At 37.2% G+C, this 22,259-nt stretch overlaps 1 protein-coding gene across 2 annotated transcripts in view; it reads left to right on the top strand.

Annotated features, from left to right (window-relative positions):
* Positions 1 to 13,645: 13,645 nt before the first annotated feature.
* Positions 13,646 to 22,259, top strand: part of LOC106064074 (SID1 transmembrane family member 1-like) — a 44,920-nt gene continuing 36,306 nt past the window's right edge. Inside the window, exons 1-3 of one of the 2 annotated variants that reach the window (XM_056010244.1) lie at positions 13,646 to 14,367; positions 15,067 to 15,188; positions 21,893 to 22,054. In XM_056010244.1, the coding sequence (XP_055866219.1) occupies positions 13,978 to 14,367; positions 15,067 to 15,188; positions 21,893 to 22,054 (674 nt within the window). In that variant the 5' untranslated portion in view covers positions 13,646 to 13,977. The remainder of the gene's footprint in view (positions 14,368 to 15,066; positions 15,189 to 21,892; positions 22,055 to 22,259) is intronic. The other variant, XM_056010245.1, reaches the window with a different exon arrangement.

The raw sequence follows: 22,259 nt of genomic DNA, 5'->3' as shown, positions 1-22,259 counted from the left end.
AAGTGGTCGAGTTGTCAAAATTCCTTGTAAATATAAGTATTAAGAACTTTAAAAGGAAGGATGTGATTATAGCTTCAAAAGGAAGGATGTGCTAATATTAGAGATATTACGTCATTGTTTGTTGTTTATGTTTTATGCGAAAGCAAAGAATCAGACGGAAATAAAAGTTAGTTATATATGTCTACCTTGATAAAGACAGTCTCGTTATTATCATTATTAATTAGTAACGTCTACAGTAATTTATTATTAATCTGTGACTACAGAACAGCTAGTTAGTCAGTAAGTTGGATCAGAGTCCTTTGCTTTTTTGGTTGTTTTTCCTTCTGTATCTCTCAATAGCTTCTAATGCTGCTCTCTTGCGCCTTAACTTAAGAGGTTCAATATTGGAGTCTATTGCACAGGCTGCTGTAGGAGTAGTTCTCATACCTCCACTAATTAGCCGCAAGGCTTGGTTTTGGATTGTATCTAATGATGATTGATAGGTTTTGTTGGCAGCTACTTGTATGGAGAGACAGTTATCCATTACAGATCTGACATATCCAGTGTATAACTGTCTTAAGGTTTTCTTTTCAGCTCCCCAGGATGTTCCTGCTAGGTGTTTTATTATGTTTAATCTTTGTGATGCCTTTTCTTTTAAATCTGCCATAAAGTGTTTTAGAGACAGTCTTTGGTCTAGTTTTACACCAAGATATGTTGGATTTTCTTCTTTATTTATTGGCTGAGAGTCTATTTTTAGGATGTAGTTTCTTTTTGCTGTTTTGTTGCTGTGGCTAAAGATTGAATAAACTGACTTTTCTTTGTTTATTTCCATTTTCCATAATTTTGAATATGTGGAGATAGTTGTGAGGGCTCTATTTAGTTTGGATCTAGTCAGCACTGGATATTTCTCTGTAGTCCAAATTAAAAGGTCGTCTGCATAAAGTGCCTTATTGACCGAAATGAGGTCCGGGAGGTCATTCATGAAGATTAGAAAGAGAGTGCAGCTAAGGGCTGAACCTTGTGGTAGTCCTTCTTCCAAACTTTTTTTTACTAGAGATGGCACCTTCGAATCGGGTTTGAATGGTTCTGTTTTTTAAGAATGCCCTGATCCAGCTGTACATTTTTCCATGGATGCCCATTTTTTTCATCTTCAAAAATAGACCTTTTCTCCACACTCTATCATAGGCTTGCTGCAAATCTTTAAATAATGCTGTAGTGTGCTTGTTTTCATGAAACCCTTCTACTGTGTCCTGGATAAAACGAAAGAGGTGGTCTTCTGTTCTACTTGCTTTCCTGAAGCCAGCTTGCGCATTGTGGAGTGAGCAAGTACTTTCTAGCCACCAATAAAGTCGGTTATTGATCATTTTTTTCCTGCCATTTTGCCAATGTTGGATGTTAGAGATATTGATCTATAACTTTTTGGGTCTCCAGGTGGTTTATTTTTCTTTAAAATGGGTATTATGTTTGCGGTTCTCCATTCCTGTGGTATGTCTCCAGTTTTCCATGTATGGTTGATAAAGTTAAGTATACAGTTTTGGGCCTGTGGTCCTAGTCCCCGAATCATTTAATTTGTTATTTTATCGGGTCCAGGGGATTTTCTTGACTTGAGGCTTTTTAGGGCAGTATTGAGCTCATGTAGAGTGAAGGGAGTGTCAAAGATCTGACAGTTGACTGCATGTAGTAAAGAATTAATAAAATGTAAAAAGACAAATTTATTTTATAATACCAACTCTAAATTTTCACTTATTATCCGTATCCCTACCTAAACTTGGCCCCGCGAAATCCGTTTCGCATAGGGCTTCACAATGGTTAAGTCCGGCCCTGTTATTTAGTGACGGGTGAATACTACTAGTTCTCTCCCCCACCCCTCTTTTTTTTTTTTTTACCTCTAAACAATGCGTGGGGTAACTCTAGTCCGACCGACTTACAGAAATAAAAGAGTGATCTTTCCATTACGTGGTGTCCAAACTCTTGGGCCATGAAGAGAATTATATATACCTATGTAGATTATGTTGGAGCGTTTAGATGAAACCCTGCCGGACCAAGTAAAACAAGTGACTTGGCCATGTAAGCGACGTAACTGTCAGACCTGCAAACACACACTCGCCACCCCCACCATCACCTGTCCTAAAATGACCATCAAGATCAGTGGCAAATTTAACTGTAATAGTAGAGGAGTCATATATGCTATAATATGCTCAAGGTGTCAGGTGGTCTATATTGGAAACACAGGCAGGACCTTAAAAACACGACTCCAAGAACACCGTAGAGACATTCGTAACTTTGCAACTAAGCCCGTCTCTATCCATTTTAATAACACACATCATAGGGGTACCACCGACCTCCTCGTCACTGCTATACAACAAAAAAAAAAAAGGAGAAAAATCTGACCCAAGGAACTACAGACCAGTATCACTTACCAGCATCACATGTAAAATTCTAGAACACATAATATGTAGCAACATCATAAACCACTTAGACAAACATAATGTCCTCACACCATACCAACATGGCTTTAGGAAATATAGATCATGTGAAACACAACTAATAGGACTAATTGATGATTTTTCAAAAGGTTTAGATAATAGTGAACAAATAGATGCTATCTTACTAGATTTTTCTAAGGCTTTTGACAAAGTTCACCACCATAGTTTGCTTAAAAAATTAAAATATTTCGGCATTAATGGTCCACTGCATCAGTGGATTAAAGACTTTCTGATAGGGAGAGAACAAACTGTAATAATAAATGGCTCTAAATCAACACCGATAACAGTAAACTCAGGTGTACCTCAAGGTACAGTCTTGGGTCCACTACTATTTTTAATTTACATAAATGATTTACCAAATTGCATTAGTTCAGGAACAAAAGTCAGATTATTTGCAGACGATTGCATAATATATAGAACAATAAAAACAACACAAGACACAGATATTTTACAAAGAGAATTAGATGAATTACAGAAATGGGAATCAAATTGGAGCATGTCTTTCAACCCAGAAAAATGTCAGTTGTTAAGAGTAACAAAAAAACTAAAACAAATTAATTCCACTTATCTTATTCATGGCAAACCAGTATCACAGACTAAAAACGCAAAATACCTAGGTGTTATAATAAATGAAAAACTATCATGGAATCCACATATTGATGAAACTACAAAAAAATCAAACAAAGCATTAGGATTTATTAAAAGAAATTTCTATAAATCAAATAAGAACATAAAACTAAAATGTTACTTAACCTTGGTTAGGCCAATAATAGAATATGCATCCTGCGTTTGGGACCCCTCAACTCAAGAAAACATTAAGAAACTGGAACAGACACAAAATAGAGCAGTGAGATTCATAACAAAGGAATATTCACATTTGACTAGAGTAACACCTTTAGTAAAATCACTAAATTTAGAAAGCCTTCAGGACAGAAGGCTCAAAAGTAAAGTAGCAATCATACATAAAACACTGAACCATAATCTTCAAATACAAAAACAAAATTTAATAAAATACTCTGAAAGACACAAAGATACAGGCACATTCCTCGTCCCATATGCTAGGACAAATTTGTACAAATACTCCTTCTTCCCTAGTGCTATTAGAGCATGGAATGGGTTGCCTGAGCTAGCCAGGAAAACCAGTGACTTGGCAGAATTTAAGTCATTGGTTAATATGCATGACTAAATGCATGACGCGTAGGACGTAATCATCTTCTTTTTTGAAGTAACGTCTGTATTATATAAGATAAGATAAGATAATGCAATGACAAAAACACCCGTCTGCAGATCGAAAACAAACTTATTTACATGTCAGGCATCCTCCAACCTAACGGAATCAACAACCAGCACACTTTTATTTAATATGCGATGGGCACTTACACTACGGTACCCCCTTTTCCCATTCATTTTTGCCTGACTTCTCCGTCCCTTTCCGATTTCCCGCGCTTTTACACCAGCGTAGCTCTTTTCGTTTCTGCCTCGATAGAGAACAACATCGGACAGATAAGTTAACTTAAGAATATTTTGTGTTAATTGTTTGTTATTTTTTGTTTATTTTGTAGCTGATGAAGGCCTCGTGACCCAAACGTCCTTTGTTTTACTTGGTTCGGCAGGGTTACATATATGCATGTTCATCTGAACGCTCCAACATAATCTACATTTTCGTATTTTCTATACAGTCGTTTACCCCTGCAGCAGTAAATCTTTGTTTTTTGAGCGTTCAGATGACTAGATCAATATTTTTATTCTTGATCTGGGCTAGATCTAGATCCATAAGACTATATACATTATACAGTACATGGGCGTAGCCAGGATTTTTTTTCGGGGAGGGTTTTGGGGGGCCCCCCTCCGCAGAAAAAATTATATATATATATATATGTGTGTGTGTGTACATAATTAATCTTGATTACATTCTGACCCTTTCGGAAGACGTTTACTGGTTATTGTAGACTCCCCGCCCTTGCTAGAAAGGGGGTCTAGGGGAGGTCGCAGCTCTCCCCCAGCGCGGGGCGAAGCCCCGCCGCCGAGCACTATTTCTGGTATTGAAAGCCAACAAAATGCATATTCTGAGGTATCTACAGTGCATTATCTTGCTATTAAAAAGTTTTATTTCAAAAACCTAATGTGCTATTCTTACTGACTTAGACCTTCTCGAGCCGTTCAGCACATTTTCCGGCAAGCTGTTTCCGCAACTCTTATTTTGCGTAATTCATTTTGTCGGAAAACATGTCCCGCAAAACCTCATGCGACGATCTGTCACAACCTTACTAAGGATTCGACTCCCAGTTCGGCATATGATTTCTTTGATTTAGACCCGATCTCTATGACTGACTCCTAAAATCTGTCTTAGCCATCTTTGTTGAGACACATTTAATGATTTTCAATTTCGGCAGAAGACTATTCACACTTTATTAATGGAGCCCAAGCCACTGGTAGAAATTTGTAATCTTTCTTGACTACGCTCTTGGAATTACATGCCTGTATTTCGCTTTAGATTTTATATCGAAAAGGAAAGTTTTTTCGTCCAATCATCTGTTGAGGGGTTTTAAACTAAAAAATCTCTGTTTTTTTTTTTGTTTTGTTTTTAATTCAAAACCCCATTTAGCTACGATCATAGAATTTGGTGACTGTAGTTTGCTTTAAAATAATATTGAAGAGAGAGGTTTTCAACTCTAAACGCTCTGTAGGGGAATTTTAAACTCAAAACCATCTGGAGGGGTTTTAAACTTTAAAGAAAAAGCCATCTGAAGGAGGGGGATTTAAACTCAAAACCCCTTCGGCTACGCTCGTACAATTTTATAGTGTGTAATTTGATTTTTTTTTTATATTGAAGAGGTACTTTTCAGATTCAAACCCCAACTGGAAAAGGGGGGGGGTAAACTCAAAACCCCCTTGACTACGCTCATAATATTTTGAGTGTATAATTTGCTTTTTTTATATTGAAGATGGGGCTTATCGTAAATTTTGGAGGGGGTTTTTAAATCAAAATCTTCCTCAACTGTGCTGTTGGAATTTGGGGATTGTTGTTTGCATTTTTTTGTTGTTGTTGTTTTATAGAAGAGGGGGATTTAACTGCAAAAACCTCTGGTAGGGGGTTTAAAATTCAAAACCCAATGTAGGGGGTTTTAAACTCAAAGCCTTCTGGTAGAGGGATTTGTATCTCAAAACCCCCTGATAGGGGTTTTTAAAATCTCAAAACCCCCTGGTAGGGGGATTTAAACTCAAAACCCCCTGGTAGAGGGTTTTTAACTCAAAACTGCCTCGGCTGTGCTGTGGTAAGTGATGATTTAGTTTTAAAATCTCACCTAAAATAAACAAAATGAAAGCAAAAATAAGTCACTTAATTCCGAACCCCCCCCCCCCCTGGCTACGCCCATGATACAGTAATAAGTACCTCAACTGGGATATAATGACATAGACAAAGAAATCCTTTACACTTGTATGTATGTATGTGTGTATGCGTGCGTGCATGCATGTGTGTATGTATATATGTGTGTGTATGTATGTATGTATGTTTACCTATATAGTTCGTCCATCGTGGTTCGATGATGACCACTTTTGTCATACGGGGAGGGGGTGAGGGCTTTGCACTGGGGTTTTGTGCCTCCTCAAGTGGCTGGTGAGATCTATGTGAGCCCCGAAAGTTTGGCTGTACACTGGGCAGTTTATTCCAGCTGAAGCTAGTGTCATTGGCCTTGCTTTTCTTCTCTGGTGCTTTTATTCTGCCAGCGCTGTTCTCTTTTCCAGCAACATGTGCGCAAGTTTTCACAGCGCGACGCTATGATGCTCTGTCATGTGGCTCTGCCTATCAGGTGGCTGGGTCTATGCTGAACGCCTTCGGAGAAGCTTTAAGGGTGTCTCTGAAGCGTTTTCTTTGCGAGCGCTTTCCTTCCTTTAATTGGACATACAGGAGTTGTTTAGGAATGCGGCGGTCTTCCATCCTGCAGAAGTGTCCTGCCCATCGCAGCTGGGACTGCATCAGAATTGTGTGGATGCTTTGCAGACTGCTCTTCGAAGGACTTCAGAATCTGGTATTTTTTCTTGCCATTTGACATACAGTATTTTTTTAGGCATGTCATGTGGAAGTGGTTCAGTTTGTTTTTTTTTGCATGTTTTCTATGCACTGTCCACGTTTCTGAGCCATAGAACATTGTAGGGAGGATAGATCTCTAGCTTTGCATTTGTGGTGATACCTCGTCTGTTTTAGACATTTTTAGACAGTCTGCCATAGGATGCACAGGCCTTGGCGATACGCAGGTCGAGAGAATTTGATACTGAACAGTGTAGGTGCTAGGACACAGTCTTGCTTTACCTCGTTTAATACTTCAAAAGGCTCTGATGGTTCTCCCACTTTTCTGGACACGAGCCCTCATGCCATCATGAAATAGTCTCACCATGGATTTGAATTTATGTGGACATCCATACTTTGACATAATCCTCCAGAGTCCTTTTCTGCTGACAGTGTCGAATGTATGTATATATATATATATATATATATATATATATATATATATATATATATATATATATATATATATATATATATTGTTGTTGTTTTTTTACTATAGAACGTTTTCAACCTCAAAACTCTCTGTAGGGGAATTTTTAACTCAAAAAGCACTCTGGAGCAGGGGGTTTAAACTCAAAACCCCTCTTGGCTTGGCTACGCTCATAGCATATTGAGTGTATTATTTGCTTTTTTATATTGAAGATGTATTAAAAGCCACCTTCGGCTCTACACAATTAAACTGTTTTAAGCTTAAAACCCCATCCAAAGGGCTTTAAGTTAAACCCCCCACCTGAGGGTTTTGAGTTTAACCCCCCCCCCCCCCAAAGCGGGATTTGAAGTTAAAAAAACCCTCTTCAATACAATCACAAACTCAATGAGCATAGCCAAGAGGTGGGGGAGTTAACCCCTCCCCCAGAGGGTTTAAAGTTTAAAACCCCCTCCAGATGAGTTTTGAGATTAAAACCCCCATCTTCAATATTATACTGAAGCAAACTACAGTCGCCAAATTCTATGAGCGTAGTTAAGGGGGTTTACAAATTTCTACCAGTCGCTGGGTCACATGATTAAAGTGCAGTTAATATCAGATTTGTTTTTTGAGCTGAATTTTTTTTTTAAGGCAGGATAATGCGCTGTATAATAGATACATCAAAATATGCTCTTTTTTTTTTAATTTTATATACAGGAAATAGTGTATGGAACCGGGGCTCCGCTCACCCAGACCCCCTAGCTGGCAAGGACGGTATGTCTACAGTCTTTCCACTAACTCCAGAAAGAACCTTTTCTATGGTACAATAGCGTCTTCCGAAAGAATGAAGGGTCAGAATGTAATAAAGATTAATTACGTGATTTTGACGGTTTTGTGTTAACCCCCCCCCCGTGGGCTTTGAGCTTATAATCCCCTCCCCCTTTTAACAGAATTTAAACCAAAGAAATTAACTACAGTTACCAGATTCTATGAGCCTAGCTGGGGGGGGGGGTTGAGTTTTAAAAATTGTTATGAGTTTAATCCCCCCCCCCTTCCGACAGATTGTTTTGTCCATAAAACTCCCCTTTTTCATAAAACAAAAAACTAAAGCAAACAACAGTCACCAAATTTCATGAGCGTAGCCAAAATGGGTTTTGTGGTTACCCTCACTATTCAATAAAAAAAAATAAAGCGAAACTTTAATTTCTACTAGTCGCTGGCTCCATTAATAAAGTTCGGTGAATAACATATTTGGTTTTTGACCTACAGTTTTTTAATAGAAGGGTAGCAGAATAATGCCTGAAATGTGCATTTTTGTTTGCTTTAAACACCTGAAATAATGTTTAGCGCCGGGGCTCCACTCTGGTCCTCGATGTGGAGCTTCCATCGCTCCCACAGATCCCCTAGATGGCATGAGTGGGGTGTCTACTGCTTTTCACCTAACTCCAAAAAGAACCTCTTCTAGGTACAAAAATTGTCCTTAAGAATGAAGGGTCGGGATCAGTGGCGTAGCAAAGAGGGGCATTTAGAGGCCCACAAGAGCACTTTTTGAAACTTTAAAAACAAAAGTGTTGACTGCAAAATAAAAAAACAAAAAAACTAAATGTTTTGAATTCTTAAATAATTTAACTAAGCATCCATTGTGTTATTATACTCCTGATATAAATAGAAGAAACAAGAAAAACATTTCTCATATAGTTAGCGGAAAGAACGTGGAAAGAACGTAGATACCCGCCTTTGCCAGCCAACAACAAAATGCATATTCTGAGGTATGTGCAGTGCAAATGAGCGCCTGCAGGATTTTTCGCAGGGGGGTGCAAGCAGCAACCCATGGCTTAAAGTAGTATCCTCAACTTTCTTGTTATAATATTAAAAAAAATACCCTCATACCTAATCAAGATTGAATGCACAGTAAATACTTCTTTTTCATGAAATAAAAAAATAAGAAACTAAACACGTGAATAAAGTATTCACTGTACAACAGTGTTAACTTTATCCGTGAGGACCGCGCTTCCTTACGTTCGATCAAACAAAATCTGCAAACGTTGACTGTGGCTGCCGAAATTGTCTAACTAACAATGGGCAAGCTGGCGATGAACGCTTATCGTGCAGTTCTGATAATCTTCTTTGCATTGCAGCTTTTGCATAGTTTTAGGATGAAGACAAAACAAGTTGAACTGATCATTATTATTGCTCGAAAAGCGAGACATAATGAGGAAACTTAAGAATTAAGATATGTAATGTAAAGCCGTGTTCTGTAATAACTCCCAAAATCCAAACATGTGTTTTTTTCTCAGTGTGTCTGTCGACTGTGAATTCTCGGCAGCAGCAATTCAATATCCGGTATCAAGCTTTTCTGCCAGCAGTCTGTTCATCCTCAAGATGACACCTCTGACGTGTTCCTCAGGATGGCCAAGTTGGTTTTTTATTATACCATTAATGTGACTGCTGATGTGCTGTTGAGCGGCCACTATGTTAAGTTGGAAAGACTGCAACACCTTAGAAACTGGTACATAGAAACTGGTTCAAGAACAGAGGAATAATTGACGACAATGAAATGACAAATCAGAAATACAAGAGAAGGAGACATTTACTACACATGTACAGTTCATCTGGTTTCACTTGCAGTCGTTATTTTAAGATCCGCCAAACAGTCTAAGATATCTAAGCTGAGACTTAAAGCTCGAATGGATTTGTATTTTTCAGTTCATTGTGTCTAACACAAAAGAGATAAATTTAGCACCAACGCTATCGCAAGGGACAGTTACGGAAAAAGAATGCTAGCCATCACAGGGCAGCCATGGCCGAGTAGTTTATCCATGTCTAGACTGTACAATGACATTTGACACATGCATCACGTCTCTCTGAAAAACAGGAACTAAACCAATGAAGTCGAATACAATCGCAATCAACAAACCGAACACTCAAAGACATCTGCTTAGTGACTGAGATATCTGTAGTTTCATCACTAAAATACCTAGACTTTTTTTTTTTGTTGTATATTTTACAATTTCAGGAGATTTCAATGAGCTCCTGTAAATCAAGAGGTCGCGGGAAATCTGTTATAAGCTATAAAATGGTTTAATTTAATAATTTACAACTAGAATTAGCATGGGGCCTATGAAAGTTCGGGACCCACTGCGGTCGCATAGGCTGCAGTGGCCTAAGGCTGAGGGTCGACTAGTAATCGATAATCTAGATCATGATAGATTAGATCTAATTCTAGAGATCAAGACTCTTCATCTAGATTAATATTTATTGACATTAACATTAATAATTAATTATCATTGCTCTTCAGTCTTACTTAGAGTCGACGTCTTAGTGACAGTTAATATTAGGCCAACTGAAGTCGAGTCTAGTTACTGAAAGATTACTGTGACTGCAGTCACAGTGTGCTTGTCAAGAAGTAGTCAAATTAGTCAAGTGTTAGTCACTAGATGATACTAGATCTGTATCATTGCACAATTACAAGTGGCGAATTTTACCCCGATAAAAAAAATGAAGAAAAATAAATGTCTGTTAGCATAAAAGATAATAACCAATTTCTAGAAAATAAATGCCACAGGAATTGTATTGACTAGCTAGGCCTATAACGACGCCCAAATCGACAAAAATGATAAGTACTCAGACCAAAAAACAACACATCGGTTTCAATGTAATTGTTAGCATTACGTCATTTGATGAATATGTATGTTATTTCTTTTCGTTTAAGTAAAGTAAAGTTTCCCTTTCAGACCTTGTGGTCTATAGGGCAGATGATGTAAAGGTCATCTGTTTCTGTGGCCTACGGTTAACGAGGGTGTCATGTGGCCAGCACAACGACCAACCGCCTTTACTTTTCCCCAACTAATGCCAGGTACCCATTAGAGCTGGGTGAACTCAGAGGCGCCCGAAGATGTCGAGATTAAAAATCCCAGTCTTCACCAGGATTCGAACCCCGTTCCCCGGTTCGGAAGCCAAGCGCTTTACCGCTCAGCCACCGCGCCTCCACTCTTTTCGTTTAAGCTTTTTGTTAATTAAAAAAAAATGATTACAATTTCAACATATTCAAAGTATTTATTGGCCTTAAGTCACTCTAAGGAAAAACTAGATGGTCAGACATATTTGAGGTAGCAAATTCATGTCTAGGAAATCATCAATCAATTAAAGCTAACTAAAGTATAATAAGGCTTGTCTTTGAGTCCGAAGATTAATGAAGAATGCAGTATTTCCCGTGGCTGCGCAACCCCTGGTGTGACCTACATATTTTGCCACACCCAGGGCAAGCATTACCATTGTCCGCCGGTGGTCGATTAAGATTTTCTTTGAGCTGCCTGCATCTGTCCTCGGCAGCAGATTTTTATTTTGGTCTCAAATGTGTATCCTGCGGCCTTTGTAAGTGACATCCAGCTGTTTTGTTCTGAGGCCACATGCAACCAGGTGCTCTCTTCTATGCCAGCTAAGGCAAGTTGTTTCCTGTGTTACGTCGACCACCTTTTAGCTAATCAAAAAAGAATGCTTTTTGCATACGTTCATCCCCCATACGGCATACGTGGATACGTGCCCAGCGCATCGTAACTGTTGGACCATAAAAAGTCCTTCTATACTGTCCATACCGGCGTTCGCAAGGACATCGCTGTTTGTAATGCGGTCTTGCCACCGTATGTCCATGATAAAGTATACTAAACCATCAATGACTAGTGGAGTGACTTTAACTGTAATCTTGCTCAAAAATTTTTTACATTGTCCTCTTCTGAGATATCGTTGTACTATACACAAAGATCCTTTATTGCAAGGTGCATTAACTTTCTGAGGTAAAGGCCTCAGAAGATTGACTGAGAAAAAGAGTCTTCTGTGGGATGAAAATAAAAGTTAAATTAAGCCCTTTTAGTTGATTAAACTAGACATCTCATCGACTTAAATATAAAACTGCATGGCAAGGAGCAAGGACACACTGTTTTCTAGCTTCGTAAGTGATATCACTGATTAAAAGTTAAAATAAAGTTGAACGGTTTATCTTTCATTTAAGAAAAGATTTGAGTCGTTTCCTACATTTAAAAAGACAAAGAATTGAAAATACATTAAAGAGTCCTTTGATTGTTTACTGAGCGAAATATTTTAAGATTTCTTTACACATGGAACTTAATAATCTGAAAACAAAGTTAGTACTGTAATTGGAGTTTGGTCAACTTTCTTTAATACCCAATGCATATGATTAATTGTGGTGATCATTGTCATGTTAACATTTTACAGAATTATGAAAATTTTTCCATAGTTATGCCTGTCGGATACTGATGTGAGCAAGCATTTCATCAATGATAAAAAACAAATTAATATTGCAGATGTGGTGAAAAGCAGGGCTAATAATAGCAACCACTTATAGCTAGTTAATTATATATTGCCTGTATGTTAATTTCTTTTTAAATTTAAAACTATTAAATTAACAGTGTTCACAATTTATAATTAGTCTATAGGTCAGGGGAGTAGCTAGGGACTTAGGGACCAGGGGGGATTGACCTCTTTGGGGGCCCCTTGCATTGTGAAATTCGACGTCATAACATGAGATAATGTACTTAATGAATATATAAGTCTAGGCCTACATTCAAATTGGAACAGTATATCAGTAGAATTAACAAGAAATAATCATTAAGACTCTTTAATGACTAATACCGTTGCATACCCCTAGCATTGTGAAAATTCGACATCATAACATGAGATAATGTAATATATAAATCCATAGCATTCACTACCTTCTTTTGCTCTTTCGATGGATTGTGTGATCAGTTTCGTATGTATCTCATCATTTTGCTGAAAGCATGAAAGGGTTTTAATTTCTTCAGCAAATTCCCGAATGTGCAGTCCAGATTTTTGGAGTTTCTTCTGAACTGTATTAATTTGGCGCATGAGATTCGACCAAAATTCCAGATAAGCAAAAAATTCTTAATTTTCCATTGCTTGAAGAAGATTCTGTGCATTGCTTCTATTGTTCATTCTTTTAATTGTTGATTCAGAAAGTTTCTCCAACAGCTTCATGATTTTGTCGAGATGCAAGGAAACTGCCGACGTAGCTTCGTCTCTTGCGAACCACCTTGTATTACTCTCCTTTTTTATACTACCTTCTCCAGCTTCTTTCAGTTTGGCCCATATCTGGGGTGAATTGGAAAAAAAAAATTAAACAATTCATGTAGGCCTACACAGGGCCGGTCCTACAGATTGCGGGGCCCTATATGCGAAACGGATTGCGCGGGGCCCTATTCTGGGTTGTGATAAGGATAATAAGTGAAAATTATGATTTTGTATTAGAAAATAAATTTGTCTTTGCATTTTATTCATACTTTACTAAATACAAAACCATATTGTCAAATTAGCTTTACGAGACATCTACAGTATCTAAGATTGTAGTTTTTCAACAAAAAGCTGATAAACAAGCAGGTCTGCATTTTAGATTTACTATCGACTAACAAAATATCGCTTTTTTTTTAAGAGTTCGAGATAGATTTAGATCTATATTTGTTGCATGCCAGTGCCTATTAAAGACCTAACTAAGTAACTCTTATTATAGTTTCTAACCATAGACAATGTTTCTAACTGACAAATCAGCTGTTTATTGTACGCCATTCCCAGTAACAACAATCAACAAGGGACATCACTCCTAGATACCGAATAGATAGGCCTACTAACAATTATATTTATATATAAATATATATATAGATAGACAAGGAACTTGTATCAATTCATAATCATATGATCATTGCAAAAAAAAAAAAAAAATAGATAGATTTGTACCTCTTATAGATTCTATATTTCTAAAAGAGTCTAGATCTATAATAAATAAATGATTCTATAACTTAGTAAAACCCACGTCAAATTAATCAAAATTAATTGAGACTAAGACGTCTAAGTCTAAGATCTGCAGCACAAAAACTTTCAGTGTGACTTTCTTGAGTCACTGAAAGTCTAAGTTAGACTTAGTCAGAGTGACTTGGAGTACTTAGACTCTATTCATCATGATTATTCACTAATCTAGTCTAGATCTAACTGTAAATATTATAATTATAATGTCACCATCGGCATTTAGATCTCGATCTAATATCAGATCTAGATCTTATACTACAAACGACTTAAAATTTACCTTTATTTACATCATGATGATGGTCAGCTGTCTTTCACAAAATGTTCACAATTTACAATCAGACAGTGACTTGAGTGACACAAAATTGTCCGGTGCAGTAGATCTAGCAAATAAGATTTATAAGAATACTGGTGCAAATAAAAATAACAAAAACATCACTGTAAATGCATCGAATTTAGATCTAGAAACTGCGAATTTGAACTTCAATTTATCAACCTCTATTGTTTCAAATTGCTCATTTGGAACTACATACTCAGATTATGTTAATATATCTCAACAGATTATATTTATTTATAATTATCTGGAAGAAAATAAGGTTTGCTATATAATATAGTATATAATAGTCATCACTATCGACTAGTAGATTTTGAATTCAAATTATTAATCTAAATCTATCATCAACAAATTCTTCATCCTTTGGCCATGGGAAAAAATTCTATGTGTGATATATTACGATCTCATTTTTTAATGTTGTTATTTTGTGAAAACTGCTTAAAATGATGTTTGTAACATAGAAAATGCTTTTAATTTCTTCACCATTACCTATCCCTACCCAAACATAATTTCTACTCTTACTGCTAGTCTACATTAATTTATTTCTCTGTAGCAACAAAACATGGTGTCAGAAGTGGGTAAAAGTGCTTGCATTGCATTTATATGATTAATTCAGTTTCAGGTCAGCTATAGATTCTAGATCTATAAGAATTCTAATGAAATTACTCAATCTTCAAAAAAACTGTTGTCACTAGATGATAATTAGTCTGAGAGATGGATGAGGTGGAGACAAAACTTTACGCTGTATGGTATATGATTGATTGTGCAGGCTACATAATACCCTCATTAACTGTCTGACATATAAACAGATGAGCTTTACATTATCTGCTTCAAATATCACAAGGTCTGAAATTGGGCTTTTACTTCTTCTTTTTTACTCTTGAGAGTTGCTGCAAGAAGTATAGGACCGTGTGCTTCAAATTTTAAAGAATAAATATAAAAATATAATCTCTTTTGTCAGACAACAGCTGTACGTGTCACTGTAAAATCTTCAAATGCAACTGAAGCTTTTCCTACAATGTTTGTTGCTAGGCAACAAGAAGGAATTCTTTCTTGGCAAATCCCATTTGAAATTGGAAGCAGGTATTTTATTAATACAAAAAATAACCTATATGATTGTAGTTCTAGTTTTAATACTATTAGTAAAATTAGTTATCGTATTGCATTAAAAAATATTTCTATTTTGGATGAGACTTGACAGCCACCAGCAATTAGACTGTAATTGTAAGTAGGAGTTTCTGATCACTGAATTCTATAAAATCTGAGTTTCTAATCACTGAATTCTATAAAATCTGAGTTTCTAATCACTGAATTCTATAAAATCTGAGTTTCTAATCACTGAAAAATATAAAAACTTACTTTCACAGTTTCATGAGAGAAAAGAAGCATATTAAGTGGTCACAGTTTTTGTAGAAAAAAAAACTTAACTTAAAAAATTAATAGTATCCATCTTTAAAAAAACATTCGGAAATAAAGATAACAAAGGATGGAGAGAAAAAGAAAATGTTATCAGAAATCCTACCTTTAAGCATTGTCACGGATGAATGTGTGTATGTATGTATAATCTATTTTTACAATCTGCACGAATGACCGGAAGTGTGTTGGTTGTCAGACAGAGACCAGCGTGTGTGATATGCAGTAAAGATGATTAAAGTTTATGTGTTTGATCTAGTGGTTTAATTGTTTTATTTTGTTAACTAGAACTGAACCAGGGACACCTAGACTTATCGAGACTTAAGGTAGTTTCTATCGAATTATAAGTAGATAGAGTTATATAATAGGAAAGCTGTGACAAGCATATTGATCATTGTTTTGCTTTTTTCTTCCTTTAAAAATTTTTTTAGAAGTCAACTTTTCTTGATGTTTAAAAATGACTTTTGTTGAGACCTTTTAAAAGGATCATGACTTAGCCTATTTAGAAGTTTATATGTTACATCACCCTGCCTAAGAGAGGCAAATTTCAACTCTGTCAAAACTACCACACTATCAGCCTCATAACCATCCCAGCAAAGTGCTTTTAAAAATTAAATTTGTTGGCTTCCTTCAGTCGTAACAACTATGGTTCATCTCGTAGATCACTTTTTCATGTGATTGGAGCCTTACTTTGGAGAGACACTCCTGTCCACATATATTGCAGGGTAGTTGGGCTTTTGCTGTGGTGGTAGAGGAGCCATTTTTCATGTGGCACACTTTTCTTCCAGAGCTGAGGCCATATTTTTTCGCTGTCTATAACTTTCTTGATCACTATCTCTCTCCACGTAGTGCAATCTAAGGCTTGTCTTCCGAGTGGTCATTATCTTCTTCTTTTTCCTCGTTCTCATTGTTATGTTGGAGCGTTCAGATGACTAGACCAATATATGAGATGAACTGTGCAGTGGTTTCCAAATCAGGGAGCTCTTCATATAGTTTTCTTTCTATTGGGGTGTTTTGGGGCCAGTGTCTTATACGGGCCTCTTGGTAAAGAGAGCAGTTTTGGAGGACGTGGTCTGCATTCTCTGGGCTTCCGGTACATGTGTTGTCGCATTCTGTTGTGTCCGGTCTTGAGTCGAAAGACTAGGCGTTACAATTAATTTCTTCAATTCTTCTGGATAGAGTGTAGAGTTTATTTGTGAGTTAGTTCTCCCACTCTTGGCGAGTGTGTCAGCCTTCTCATTTCCTTCTAGTTGTATATGAGCTGGTATCCATTGAATAACAGTTTTTTTGCTGTTGTTGTTGAGCTTTGTAAGTGCTGTTCTGAGGTTTTTAATATAAAAGGAATCAGAGTTTTGCAAGCTCTGGAGGGTTGTTTTCGCATCGGTTAGAAAGACAATCTGACTGTGTGGGGTACTTGGATGATTTGCTAGCTTGGTAGCAGCTAGTGCCAGTGCTTCCCTTTCTGCTGTGTGGCTGTCAGAGAGCTCTCCAGTTGCAATGGATTTTTCTAGTTTTCCTCCATCTGCCATTCGATGAGTATTCCAGCTCCTCCACTTGTGGTGGCTTTATGAGCCATCCGTGTAAACTCTGATCCACTGATTGCTAGGATAATTGGTTTGTAGAAAACAGTTAGCTATTTCCTTGAGCTCTGTTGGTATGTAGTCAGATTTTCTTTTTATGTTTTCAATATGGTCTCTTATAGTAGGAAGAGGGCTTTCGTCCCAGGGTGGAGATTCATTATAGTGTATCGAGGATTCCACAGTTATTTTTTCAAGTTGGTGTTTCTTTTTTAGGTTTAGATTCCTGCATGAAATTGGTCCTTTTGAGACGTTTTTTTTTGTGCCAGTTTTGTGGATTTTTGTTCTGAGTGGGTGCCTCTCCAAGGTTTCCTATTTAGTTAATTGGGAAAGGATTTTTATTTCTCTTCTTTCATCCAGAGAGATCAGGGCAGCGGTTTCCTCCATAGCTTTTATGGGTGTTGTTTTGATTGCTCCTGTCATTATCCTTAGACCAATATTTTGAACCTTGTCTATTTTTCTTAGGTTGGTTTGGGCTGCTGAGCCCCATGCTGTGGCACTATATTCTAGTACAGGTCTTACGTAACTGGTATTGGTCTTTCTCAGGATGTTGTGATTAGCTCCCCAATCTATGCCAGCTAATTTTTTCAAGAGGAATAGTCTCTGGAGCCTTTGCTCTGTGTTTTATATATTTGGTTTTTCCAGGTTAGTCTCGGGTCATAGGTGACTCTAAGATATGTAGGGCTGTCATTTTTTCTAAGGCTTCCTTATCTAATGTTAATTTTATTGTTTGTTGTTTTGTTGACAGTGAGAATATAGTATATGTTGTCTTTTTTGTGTTGATGGACATGCCCCAGTCTTTGGACCAATTATTGAGTTTATTGAGAGCATCTTGTAATCGAAATTTCGATGTTCCTACATATTTTTCTGTGCTAATTAAGGCAAGGTCATCTGCATACATGCTGCTTTTAATTTTTCTTGGTAGGTTTTGATTTAGATCGTTTATGAATATTAGGAAAAGTGTTAGGGATAGGACTCCTCCTTGGGGGACACCATTTTTTATACCCACTGTGTGGCTTCTTTGTCCTTGCATGCAAACTAAGGCTTTTCTATTATTTAGATATTCCTTTATCCAGTAGTACATTCTGTGGGATATTTGATACTGGATTAGCTTGAGTAAGAGACCTTGTTCTCAGACTTTGTCAAATGCTTTTTCTAAGTCAACCCACACAATTGTTTTTTTTGTTTTTTTCTTGAAAGCCGTCTTCTATTTCTTGTGTGATGAAGGCGATTTGATCTTCTGTTGATCTACCTTTTCTAAAGCCAGCCTGGGCTTCAGTGAGTAGGCTATTTGACTCAAGGATCAAAGTGAGCCTGCTATTTATCACTCTTTCCATCAGTTTGCAAGGACAGCTAGTGAGGCTGATGGGACGGTAGCTATCCAGTTTATTTCTTGGTTTGCCGTGCTTCAGTATAGGGATCATAATGGCTTTTTTCCAGATGTTTGGAATTCTGCCATATTTCCAGCTAGCATTGGATATTTGTAGCAGTTTCCTTTAGGCTTGGGAACCCAAGTGAAGAAGTATGTCATTAGATATTTTGTCTGGGCCCGGGGGCTTGTTTTTGTTTGAATACTTTTAGAATTTTATTTAGTTCCTTCATTTTAAGATTTGTGGTCATTCCCAAGGAGTAAGCTGGATTGTTTTCTTTAATTTTATCTTGGATTTCTGAGTTTACATCTTTATTTCTACTTTCATTGATTTGTATTTGTCCTATGCTTTGGAAAAACTTAATGAATTAATTCATGCTTCTTGGCCTTTCAGGGGTTTGTTGTCCTTTTCTATTACTAGAGGAGTTGTTCTGTTTTCTTCCTGGTTGAGACATTGGGCTATACGCTGTCTCTATCTACGTTTAGTTGCTGTTTTTTCATGTCAACTTTTCCTCATAGTGGAAAGGTAATTTTTCCTGAAAACTGCGTTAGCTGCTTTTAGATTTATATTATTTTCTATACAAAGGTTATTTTCTACTGTGTTTTCTGGCTTCAAAAGTGGCATTGTGGAGTTGTTGTAGTGATCAGACCAGTTGGGGATATAATCTTTTCTTGCTCCTCTAGGAATTGATTCCTTAGCTGCTAGGAGGATTGCTTTGGAGAAAGCTGAGTATGACTTATTAACCTGATTTGATTTGCAGTTAATTGAAGAGGTATATAAGTCTTTGAGCTTTGAGAATAGGTGCCAGTTGGCTTTTTTGTAGTTCCATCTGGGGATGGTGGAGTTTTCTGATATTTTGAAGGAGGTATCGATACTGATCAATATGGGTCTGTGGTCACTGGTGGCTAGCTGGTCTGCAACTTCTCTAGTGCACTTTTTGTTGTCAGTTGCAAAGGCTAGATCTGGAGTGGTTGATGTTAGCCAGGCTCTTGAGAAAAATGTTGGTTTATCCTCAGGTTTATTGAGCAAGATAAGTCTGTTCTCTGCTTGCCATTCTTCAATTTCCTCTCCCCTGGCATTTAGGTCTGAATATCCCCAGCTCTGAGAGTGACTATTCATATCTCCTAAGATTAGACATTCTTCTTGGTCAGGTATTTGTATGTAGTCAATCTCTATTTCCTTGTCTGGTGGGAAGTAGCAGTTAAATAGATTAATATTTCCATCTGGGAGAATTATTTCTGATTCTGAGGAGTTGGGCAGAGTTATGTCTGTGGTAGGGATGTCATTTTTAATAAGGGTCTGATTTCTCTATCTTGTCTGATGCAGGTGTAGCCTTTAATGGAGAAACGTAGATTACTGTTCAAAAGAGTTTCTTGGATGCAAGCTACAACAATTTCTTTTTCATGCAGAAATATTTTTAGACCTTTTTTTCTTTTGGATACCCTCTGCATTCCATTGTAAGATTTTTAGACTTTTGGTCTTGGAGTGTTGGCCAGTAGTATTTACTTTCTTGTCCCTGCTCCTGGCTCCACAGGCAGAGATAGAAGAACCACCAGCTCGCTTGTGTGGGCTCCTTCAAGGCGGAGAGCCCGGCCCCCTACCTGCGCGGCGGGATTCCACAGGCAGGACGCCACATCTATTAGAATCGTTACTGAACTCCAACATAGATGAGGTTGCGTGTCAATGTGTTATGCGCCAGGAGGCCCATTGACTCTGACTTCAGTCTTTTCTTTCTGGGTGTGCTCCCAAAGCCTTTGATCATCCAAGATCATCTGCAAGGCAGCAGGTGTTTATTTTCTGAGTTTTCTCTCCTAGATGAACTGCTATCCCTAGCTAACGAGTTTATCTACTCGGGTTTAGAGTTATCAATGTTCACTGTTTTGAGGTCCCATTTGACTACAACCACATAACAGAGAGCAAAAATTATATTAAACATGTTAAAACCCATAACAGACAAAATTATATCCAAAGAACAAGTGGGTTTTAGACAAGATCGCAGCACAGCAGAAAATACCTAAAGTTCAGGATAGTCTGTGATAAATATCTTCGACAACAACATACTCTTTTTCAACAGAGTACAGCACAGTGCACACTGGGCAACAAATGGAAAAGTACAACATAAATAAAAACATAATAAAAGTTAAAAAGTCATCAAGAACATCTATAAGCAGGCCACTAGTGCAGTGTATTTCAACAACAACATTGGAGACTAGTTAAAAACCACAGTTGGAGTGAGACAAGGGCTACCTACTTTCACCAACTGTTATCAATATCTTCCTTGAAAGTATAATAGAAGATTGTTTCAAGGGCTATGAAGTTTCTGTGAGAATTGAAGGAAGAATTACTAACTTATGCTTTGCTTATGACATAGATGGTCTGGCAGGTGACTTGGTGATGTGCATTGACAAGACTTCCTCAGCATATGGTATGCAAATCAATGCCTAAAAAAACACAAATTGTAACCAATGGCCAATATCATTATTGGAGGTGAAACGTTAAGAGTTATCATATCAGATGAAGGAACCAAACCTGAACCACTGACCAGAATTGCACAGTCCAAAATCAAACAATATTGAATTACAAAGGCATAGCCCTCAACACCAAAATCAGACTAATGCGCTCCCTGGTCATTACCACATTCTTATAGACTTGCAAATCTTGTATGCTGATATCAGACTTAGAGAGGAGGATCCTAGTAATGAAATTGAGAAAGATCCCAGGTATCACATACAAAGACTGCATCACAAATAAAAAGATTAGAAAAAGGATTAATACAGCAATTGGACCCCCATGATGACCTGCTAACTACTGTCAAAAAATACAAACTAAAACTCTATGGCCATGTCACAAGGTCCTCAGGGCTTGCAAAGACCTTCCTTCATTGAACAGTACCAGAAAAAAAAAGAAGAGGCAGAGAAAATAATGGGAACACAACATAAAAGAATGGAAGGCCTGTCATTGATAGAGATTCTATCCAAGGCAAAAGACAGAGAAGAATGGAGAAAGTCAACAGATCTTGTGTTGTACCCCAGCAGTCCAACAGACTAAGGGATAGGTGAAGGTGATGTTACTGTCAACTAGCTAAAGCACCACTACTCTTGTTGCTAATAACAATGGATTTTGTTCTGTGACATCGTCAGGGAGAGGTGATGTTACTGTCAACTGACTAAGCACCACTACTCTTGTTGCTAATAACAATGAATTTTGTTCTGTGACATCATCAACTAGCAAGTTGTTGATGTTTACAGCTTGGTAAATGTAGATCAAAATTGCCAGGATACTGAAACAATACTTTCTTCACATTCTCAGTCTTGAAAACATATTTGAGAAGTTCAATTGTAAGCAGGGTGTATAAAAGGGAGATAAGAAACTTTTGTCTATGAAAATATAAATAGTCTGTTTTCAATTCCTATTTATTATTTTTCAGCTATTCTTTTTGGTCAGTGAGTAGAACATTGTGTCCCATAGACAAGAGTAAAAAAAAAACTATTTCAAAAAGCCAGTTGATATATATAACTGTTTCAAGTATGTGGGAGCATAATGTCCATTTTACTCTTACTACAAACAGAGTTACTGATTTTGAACTAGAGTAAGTTCTTGGGATTTTTTATTTATATATTTATAATATAATATTTGGCAACTATATATATATAAAAGTAAAGGCAGTTGGTCGTTGTGCTGGCCACATGGCACCCTTATTAACCGTAGGTCACAGAAACATGATCTTTACATCATCTGCCCTATAGACCACAAGGTCTGAAAGTGGAACTTCACATTTTTTTTACTACTATATA

Source organism: Biomphalaria glabrata, chromosome 14, assembly GCF_947242115.1.
Source record: "Biomphalaria glabrata chromosome 14, xgBioGlab47.1, whole genome shotgun sequence".
Taxonomy (NCBI): Eukaryota; Metazoa; Mollusca; class Gastropoda; family Planorbidae; genus Biomphalaria; species Biomphalaria glabrata.
The sequence above is the reverse complement of the archived record's forward strand: the minus strand, read 5'-3'. Positions and strand labels throughout refer to the sequence as shown.